Here is a 10,233-nt window from a genome sequence, read left to right as displayed (position 1 = left end):
AGAGCAGACATATTAAGTCCAGAGTGGTGATTATTATTTCTGGATTTTGAGAGGCTGTTATATATATATATATGTATGTATGTATATATATATATATACATACATATATATACAAACTGATATTTAGAGATAAGAACAAATACATATATACACAAACTGATATTTAGAGATAAGAACAAATACATATATACACAAACTGATATTTAGAGATAAGAACAAAGCCAAACAGGTTAGGTTTAAAGTAATTCAGACCACAGGGGTAAGGGAGACAGTTTCTATATTTTAGAACCACACATACTCTTTGAGACCAATGGAAGAAAGGTTTATTTGATCTGGAACTGAAATTTTCTGTAGTGCATAATCTAATTCAGCCTATCTGTATAGCTCATTTGAATAACTAAAACACAGAGAGCACAGAATAAGAAAGGGGTCCTTTAATACTATATAGATTATTGTAATGCCTGGAAATATCCTAGACTATATTAAGCAGATAATCAAAAGTATTGGCAAAGTCCCCTGAGGGAGGGGAGAAAGAATATGGAACTATTAAACCTTACCATCAGGGAATCCCATGATACTGTGTCACACTTTGGGGACACCCAAATCAATAGGCCATGCCCTCAATCAGGAGGCTTACTCAGGTGAAGCTTATGTAGGTAGTGGAGAAGCTTAGGCTACCTATAGGCATGCCTAAGAGTTACTTCTGGATGACCTCTTTTGTTGCTCAGATGTGGACTCAGTCTCTCTAAGCCCAACTCTGCAAGTGAAATCATTGCCCTTCCTCATACATGGGACAAGACATCCAGGGGTGAAAGTCTGTCTCCCTGGCAACGTGGGAGATGACTCCCAGGGGTGAATCCAGACCTGGCACCGTGGGATCAACAATTCCATCCTTACCAAAAAGGGGAAAAGAAGTGTAATTAATAAAGCATCAGTGGAAGAGAGAGTTCAAATCGAGTCGAGAGGTTACTCTGGGGGTTGCTCTTACTTAATCTTCAGTTAGACCTTGCTACCTATCATACCTGCCAACCCACAACCAGAATCATTCCAGCCAATCCTAAAGAACACCTAGGGCAATATATAAGATTCCACAAGGGTTCCATGCACTAGAATAACTTTCCAGAAACCTACAACCGCCAGTTGGGTCCCTGGTTCAGATAAGCTCTGAAACCTAGCCCAGCCTCTCTAGAACATCTGATAGTTCCATTTTCCTACCCAATATTAGTGACAGACCCTTCCAATATAAAAAATTTAGAATTGCCATAGCCCAAACACCCCTAAAGAGAGGGATGGAAGAACCAAAGATAATGGTGGAGTTATACAGAGAAGGTCAGATTTAACAAATGAATATGAATGCTGAATCATTAAATTGATATCTCTTTTAGTCTCCAGTATTTTAGAGCAGCTAGAAGTAAAAACCTAAAATTGTGAAATTGTAACCTATATCAAAGTCTGAAATATATCTTACAACTAATTGTGGTGCTGTACTTTGAAATTTATAGCTTTTTTGTATATATGTTATTTTTCACAAAAAAAAGAAGGAAAAAAGTCAATTGTGATGATAAGAAAGTATTTAAGCCCTCTAGCCTCCTATATTCTGGAGCAGCTAGAAGGAAAAATATGAGAGGATCATATGGTAGCCCATGACAAACTCTGGGATCTGTCTTGTAGCCACTTGTTGAAGAGGGCTTTGAAAAATATTGCTTTTTTTAATTTCTTTGGTTTGTATATATGTTATACTATACAATTAAACAGTTAAAATTCTAAAAAAAAAAGTGGTAATTTATTCACTCACAGTTTGAAGCTGAGAAATCAAGTCCAAACCAAGGTGTCATCAAGATTCCGCTCTCATCCTGAAGACTAGGATTGGCTACTGGCAATTCTTGGTTCCTCTGTCACATGTCAAGGCACATGGCAGCATCTCCTGGTCTCCCCCTTCTCTTCCTGGTTCTGTGGCTATAGCTTCTTGAGATTTGCTTATTTAATCCAGAAATATTTGTTATGTATACTAGGCAGTGAGGGAACAAAACTGACCATTCTGAAGGGGATGGATATAGCACTTAGAATGATATAATTTTCTGGGGGTATGGATACAGAAAGGGAAGGCAGCACAGAAGAACTACTAATCATTGCTGGAGTGGAAAGAGACAAGCAGAAGGCATGGTCCAGGTGTGGTTAAAGTGTGCGTTATACTGCTTGTAATAAAGAAAAGAAGACGATAAAATGATGAGGTTATATGGCTGCTTTATCCTTAAGATGGCACTAGAAACTCACAATTCCTTTGTAAAGAAGAATACATAAAAATAATGGGAATTTATCAAGAGTTTTACTTAGCTCCTTAAATAAGCCTAAATGTTTTCTCTATTTGTCTGACCATGTTCTAAGTGCTTATAGGTTTTATTCTCATCTAATCTTTTTAACAATGTTATAAAGTAGGGACTAGTATTTGTCTCATTTTATAGGATGAGGAAAAGGAGTCAGAGAGGGTGTAACTTACCCTCAACACATAATGTCCAAGCCAGGATTTAAACTAAGACTTAAATTAAGCCTTAATCCAGAAACCGTGCACTTGATCAGTATACCGTGTACCTCCTTATAGCAATCCACATGTTAAAAACACAGCAGCATTAGAATTTTAAATTATAAAATCTCATTTATTTTCCAGTTCAGGTTAAGTCATATGAGAAAACACGTCATTTGCATGGGTATGGGAAGTCAAGAAGCCAGGTCTTAGCCGTCAGAGTGACAGGACATTGGGGGCATGCATTAACAGGTCTTGGTGGTTTCTGCCTCCGTGCTGCATCTAACTACTTTTCCTGAACTCTGGCCAGGATGCTACCTCTGCCGTCCCAGACTAGATGGCCCTTCTTGGCCCTCCTGTAGCTCCCTGGGCATGTGACCTTCCCATGTTTAGCACTCTGAATTGTGTTAACTGGTTAGTATTTCCCTGACTAATCTGTGAGCATCTTGTATCCTCCATGCCTGGTATAATGCCTCAAGAAATCTTTGCTGAATCTTTCTGCTTTGTTATTGAATCAGACCTCACATCAGAGCCATGACCCTGTCAGTAACCTCTCCACCCACTTCTATATATTAACAATCTCCACTTCACATTATAGGACAGGAGATAGTCTGCACGGGAAAGCAGTTGCTGTTTGAAGCATTTGTGTGTTTAAGTGCTACTGAGAATTAGAAAAAATGCAAATGCAGGGTTAAATTATTAAGCAATACTTAATTAGCTAGTATGTCTTTCCCTAGGGCATTTCTAAGCCTTAGAAAACTATACTGTGTTTACTGTTTCATCCAGGTGAAATATAGTTAAATGAATGCCAACGGCAACCTGGAAAGGGCAAAGAAGCATCAAAAAGGCAAATCCTGCAAAAGAAATATGAGAGAGGGAGAGTTCATCTATTCACCTTCTACCTCCCCTCTTCTCTTGTATGAGCTTCAGGGTTGTTTTGTTTCCTTTGGTGATTTTTTTGCAATAACTGGTAACAATTACTTCACCTTTTTTTCTACCTTAAGTCAATATTTAGTCCCCCTCCTCCAGCTTCCTTACTAAAGAATGGCTTCCCCAAGCCAGTGTCCCAAGTACTATTCCTGGTTTGTTAATTTGCTGGTCAATTTTGATAGTCAATATGTCCTTTTGAGATGGGGAAACTTGGAACCTCTACTTAGAGTTAAAATCTACATGGGCGATGGAGTGGATAGGAAGGCTGTTGCGTAGTTGTGTAGAGATTAAGAGCACAGGTTTAGGAGTGAAACAGACCCAGGTTCAAACCCAGGCTCTGCACTAGCTGCTGAACTTGGACAGATTTAGTTTGTCTGTTTATAAAATGGACTTATTTCTGGGATCTATTTTGTGGGTTGTTGTCAGGATTAAATAAAGGGAATTCATGTAAAGCTCTTTGAACAATGTCTGTAAATAGTAAGCATTAAGTAATGTTAGTTATGTTTGTTAGTATGGATTTATGTCATTCAAGGAAGCCAGTGAATGACTTCATTCATTCACCATATATCATACCCCTATACACTACACACTGTGTTAGGTATTGGTGATACCAATAAAGGAATGAATCTCACTCCTTTATTCAGCAAATATAATTGTAGCAAAAATAATTGCTGCAAATATAATTGACTGGAATGGTGCTTAGAAGAAATGATAATGCCTAATATACTGTTGAATTGGTCAACATCTTGAAATATTCCTCCCCAAAGTTTCAAATCTATTTAGGGATTGCTCCTCTATGGGCATTTAATCATCATGAATAGAAAGGATTTGATTTACAAATTTTTTTTATTATATAATTTTGCTTTATTGTCTCCATAAACCTCAGGATACTTATTTTGTATTGTTGAGTGTTTTTTTCCCATAAGTTATGTGGCATTTAGAGAGGTGTAATGATCTTTGAAGATTAATTTACAAGTTTTTGACACTCATGAGTGGGAAAACCTCACATTTCCATAAGAACAATAAATTTGACCATAAAAGCAATCTCAAAGTTGCCCCACTGAACAGGTGTGGAATCTGGAACAATTTCTTCACTCCTTTGACTTTTGATTTCCTTATCTAGGAAAAGGGATAATAATATCTCCATTTTAGAGAATGTTGTCAGGGTTACATTCATTCATTCAAGCGTTTATTTGTTGAGCATCTACTATATACCCAATATTCTTCTGGGGACCAAAAATTCAGAAGTGAATAAGACAGACAAGAATCCTTGTCCTCATGGAGTTTGCATTCTAATAAGATAAAGAAACATTTAATTATGGCAGAGGAGATATTCAAATTAGAATCTGCAATTATGTAATGATGATATTTTGATAAAGAAAAATAATGTAAGATTAGTTGATTGCTAGTAAAAAGATTTTCAACTTATCTTTTATTAGGTAATCCTGTAATTTCATAACAGCTATTTTGATATGCAAAAATGTATGTATAATTTTCTAAACATGTAAATAGAAAGCAGTAGTTTAGTATATCTGCTTGAATTCATATTGCCCAAAACTTTACCAAAACATATATTATAAAAATCAGTAAAATTGTTTAACATGTTTATAAAAATTGCTGGATGTGTGCACATAAACATTTTCAAGCTTGCTTTGCAAAAGAAGTGCAATTCCTATCCATGCATTCAAAGTGACTCTCAAAAGTAGTTCAAAGAGGAAAGAAGTAGATAGCATTGCCTTGTAATGCAGTATTAATCAATACTGACTTACCCTGTGACATTCATGAAAGATCCTTTATCACATATAGTAAAAATATTAACAATTAATATTCCATTTTTATAATAAAAAACACATAACCAACCTGTAAGACTATTTTTCTCAGACTACTTGTGACATGAAAAACTGCATTCAATCTGCAGATGTTATTGACACTGCACATTATTTACTTTACAAATAATTAAGACCATTGAAATTCAAAAGGAAACCCACAAGAACTATTCTCCTCCCAACACATTCACTGAATGCAGATTTAAGTGAGCACATCTCATTCTGATTGTGCCCTTTATTTGTGTACTTTAAAGTGACTACAATATACCACATTTGTATTTTTAATTGATATTAACGTTAAGATGAATAATCTATGCAAAACCCAAAACCAGCAGCCTGTACTTCTAGTAACAGTTGTCATATGCAAACAGGAAAAAAACAAAAAAAAGCCCTGAGTCGGTATTTCTTGCAAAAGTAATGAAAAAGGTTGCTCTGAAGTCCTTTCATAACTTATGAAATGGTTAAGACTGTCCAGTATTCATTTATTTTGTTTTCATTTTGATTGAAGAGAGGTATGTACAGCTTCTGTTTATTTAGTTAATCCAATTCAGATTGTCTTAATACTCAATTTCATTTAAGTCCTCAGAATATCCCGATGATTGTTGAGTTATAACTTCCATTTCTGTTAGGAAAGGCAAAGAGACAATAGTTTTCTCTACTTTTATTACAGAAATATACACAATTTGCATTGTTGTAGTTTGAGACTGTTTTGCAAAATTCATTTTCAACAAAGGTAAATAATAAGAAAAAATATTACCTTCACAGGGTCCAGCCTGAAATTTAACATCATCAATAGCAATATCACTTCTTATTGACATTCCCCGAACAGCTTCAAAAATTATCTGAAAAATAATTAAAAATATAATCATTTTAAAGTATACAAATAAAGGCACAATCAGAATGAGATGTGCTCACTTAAATCTGCATTCAGTGAATGTGTTGGGGGGAGAATAGTTCTTGTGGATTTCCTTTTGAATTTCAAGTGTCTAAATATTTGTAAAGTAAATAAAGTGAGATGTCAGTAATATTGGCAAACTGAATGCAATTTTTCATGGTCACAAGTAGTCTTTGAATTTAGAAATATAATCATCCTGACAAAATAATATCTATCGGGGGTATATGTAAGCTTTGTGGAATTGAAAGCTTAGATTGTTCTTGAGACTCCTTTTATGGAAAAGAATACAAAATTACAAACTCAGATTTAGGTACAAAAGTGACTCTTAATTCATAATTGAAAAATTAAATTTATAATGAATTATCGGAGCCTTGGAGATATGAATCCTTTTCTTCTGTGATCTCTTTAGGAAATTTCCCAGAAATCTTTACCATGAAATGTTTCCTGGAATTGACCAGATTTCCTCTCATCTAGGACAGTCTACTCCCAAAATCCGCAAGCTCTCACATGACCTGTGAAACCAAAGGGCTCTGAAGCTTAAAGTTCCTTAGGCTCCAGATAGCCCTACCTCTGATACTGGTACTAGGTGGAAAACTTTAATATGATTGCTCATACCTGTGTATGTATAGGAAAGCATAATAATTAAATTTACCAAGTATTGATTAATACATCATATTTAATACTATAATATCAAAGGTATAAGTCTTGGGAAAAGAGGGCATCATTTTAATGAGTTCAGGTTCTCAGAAGAAAATAACTGATCAAATATTCAGGTTCTAGAAAAATAGATTATTTGGCCAATTCTATGGCTGCATCAACAATGGTTAGTGAACCACTGAATACTTTACGAGGGCCTGAAGTAATGACAATCGTCCAGATGACACATTTGCCCCACTCATTTTATGTGCAAATGACTCCCCTTTGGATTAGCTGATAATTTTAATTAAATCAAATATTAAAAATTGGATAATTAGTAAGTTTATGTAACTATTTTGAAATTAATGACCAAAGGAAGCTTCAGTGACAGACTGGCAAAATATAAAAATTCTAAGAATACAACCCTAAACAAGAATCCAAATAAATGACAGAGGAGAAACTGTTCTAACATGCCTAGATAGGAGGGCAATGAGTAAAGTTACGTGTTTTGGCTCTCTAGACAACAATAAAATCTTTTGACCTCCAAGTACATAATAGAAAATGTAATAGATACATTACCTGATGGGATTATATTCTGATAGTCTGTATGAGAGCCATGCATTTGATTTCATATGACCTTCTCCTCTGAATTCCCTTAATGCTTTGATGATAACAATTTTATAGCACTATAATTTCTCCATTATATTATAGATACTGAGTAGTATCTCTTCTCCTGCTACATTGGCCATTGGATTCATCTGATTTACCTTTGCACACGAGGACTTACCAAATGTCTGATGCAGTAGCTGTTGAATATTTTTTTAAATTTCCAGAGTAAATATAATAAACATAAGATTAAATAATAAATGTCCTTTGTTCCTAAACTTGGGAGTGAACTCACAGGGGTGTTGCAGGATATTTTAAATATCAAGGGAAACAGTGATGCTCAATATCTAGCAGATGCCTTGTGAACCACCAGCTTGAGGTTATTCAAAGTTTCAACCTTAAATTGCCCCACATTCCTTTTGATGACATCATATCTTTAAAAGGTGGTTTTTCAGTAGTTGCTGTGATAAAAAGCAAGCACAAGTGAAAATCGGTGTTGGACATGAAACAAGAGTGGTAGTGTTTAATCTGATCCCAAGGTATGAGAAGCTGTGTAGTGTCCAACAGTTATACACATCCTCCTAATAAATCATTTCAGTTATTGAAGAATTTTTAAAAATATTATGTTTTCATTCAATTTAAGTGTATTATTTTTCCAAACGGCTTCTAAGTTTTTAGGATAAAAGTATTTATTAGATTAGTTAGTTCTAACTACTTAATAAATGAAACGATTAGGTATTTCTTTTGAACGAGGGTCACCAAGAAAAAATTTTGGAGACTAAGGATACCATAAACTGAAAATTTGGAAATCTGGATCTCTAAAGGTCTTAGGCAGGTACCTAGCACATAGTAATTTCTAATAAATGCTGCATGTTATTGTTAACAATGTGAATGACGTAAACATTCCACTTTCTTTCAAAGGCATCAAAACATCGGAAACCAAGGAGAAAAACACCCAAAAGTAGAAGAGAAAGGGTAAGTACAGAATCCAAAGGAAACAGAATGATCTTGTGTTTTTGATCATTAGTGATTTAGGGTCTGCTTGGCTCTTTAATCAGTCTGTTTGGAAGGAGCATGATTAAAATTTTGCCACCTGGTGCGTTTCCCCTATATGGGTAATCTGATGATTGACTTCAGGAGGCCATCCACAGGATCAGTCCCAAAGGGCAACCATACTACAGCACTTTGAAAGTCATCTCCACCCCCACCCAATGATGAGGTAGAAGTTAACTCTGGCGCCATTCTCTTCCCTGCAGTCCAGTCTCATATCCTACAGTTTACTTGAATCCCCGAATGTACATCAAAAACAACATGCCCAAAACACACATCTGTTAATTTCCCTGGTGCACACGCTGCCCTCACCCCTCCAGATCTGCTCCACCTCAAAGTTTCCTGATCTCAGTAAGTGGCAACTCCATTCTCCCTGTTGCTCAGGTCAAAAATTTTTAAGTCATTTGGACTCCTCTTTTACATAGTATACTTTACGTAAGGAAGACCTCTTGGCTTGACTTGAAATACATACAAAAGCTGGTAAGTACTTGTCACTTCTTACAGCATAGTCCAAGCTATTCCTCCTTTTCCTCCAGGACTATTACAGGAGCTTCCAGTGCCTCCTTGCCCCACTACAGTCTACTCTCCACAGAGCAGCTGGAGTAATCTTTTAAAAAACAGAAGTCAGATTATATTACCTTCAAGCCATCTACTGGCTTTTTGTTGCTTTTGAAATAAATTTCACTCTTGACCATGCCCTACAAAGCCCTTCCTGATTACTACCTGATACTTCTTTGACCTAATCAGCTTTATTCATTTTTCTTCATAGCACTTATGAAGAAAATATACATATTGATATTACATATTTTTGTATATATTTTTATTTACATTCCTTATCTGTCCCTTACTAAAAGGTTAACTCCAAAAGATTATGACCTTTATTTATTTGCTGTGTTCATCACAGTACCCCCAGCACCTAGAATAGAAAATGGACAACAAATATTTATTAAATGAGCTATTTTGGCTTCATACTATAGGAGCTCAGCCTGGATGCCTAAAGTAACTGTTGAGAATCCCACATCTTCCATGGTGACATGAAGTATAGAGACAAGAGAGATTAGGAAGGAATCTATTTTTAGATACATGATAATACTTTATAATTTGGTACTTTAAGGTTTCAAAAACACTTTCACATACATAATCTCATTTGATCCTCTCTCTAACCCTGGTAATGTCAGCAGGGCAGGAATTATTACCCCAATTGGTGAACATATAAGTAATCTCGGTGAAGATAAGATTTCTCTAAGATTACTCAGTGCTTTTGTGACTGCTACCCCCTCCCCCTGGGGAAATGAGGACAGTTTGGCACTTCTCAGGTGGGGAGGCAGTGTAGAATAGTGCATTAAGTATAGCCTTTGGGAGCAGGCAGACTTGGATTGGAATTCTCAGGGACATTTACTTTTCCCATCTGTAAATGGAGCGATAAGATTAATCAAATCAATTGAGAGAATTTATGCACAACTCTTGGTACTGTAAGTGCTTGGTATGTAGGAGATGGCCAATCTATGTGTATATGAGTATGTCTGTGTTTTACTAGAATTCTAGGATGTTCTGGAGCACGTAGTTCAGCACAGTCTCCCTGCAGTTTGGGATTCCTGAGGGAATTGCTGAGAAGTCCTCATGAGAGATTCACATTTGTTCCATTCTAAGACAAAGGGAAAGATCTAAAGTCTTCTTCCAAGATTGTGAGATTAAATCTCCAGGGCCATTCTGTATTCAATATGCCACCTCAGATACATCATACCCCTGAACCCAAAACAAACATTTCA

General features: G+C 35.8%; 1 protein-coding gene across 1 annotated transcript in view; it reads right to left on the bottom strand.

Annotated features, from left to right (window-relative positions):
• Nucleotides 1-206: 206 nt before the first annotated feature.
• MAMDC2 (MAM domain containing 2) overlaps nt 207-10,233 on the bottom strand; it is a 181,263-nt gene continuing 171,236 nt past the window's right edge. The window contains exons 13-14 of the mRNA XM_077148409.1: nt 6,035-6,119; nt 207-5,899 (exon numbers count right to left, since the gene is read on the bottom strand). Coding sequence (XP_077004524.1) covers nt 5,835-5,899; nt 6,035-6,119 — 150 coding nt within the window. The 3' untranslated portion in view covers nt 207-5,834. The remainder of the gene's footprint in view (nt 5,900-6,034; nt 6,120-10,233) is intronic.

The sequence above is a fragment of the Tamandua tetradactyla genome, chromosome 2 (assembly GCF_023851605.1).
Source record: "Tamandua tetradactyla isolate mTamTet1 chromosome 2, mTamTet1.pri, whole genome shotgun sequence".
NCBI classification, from domain to species: Eukaryota; Metazoa; Chordata; class Mammalia; order Pilosa; family Myrmecophagidae; genus Tamandua; species Tamandua tetradactyla.
Note: the sequence above shows the minus strand (reverse complement) of the source record. Positions and strands in the feature narration are given on the sequence as shown.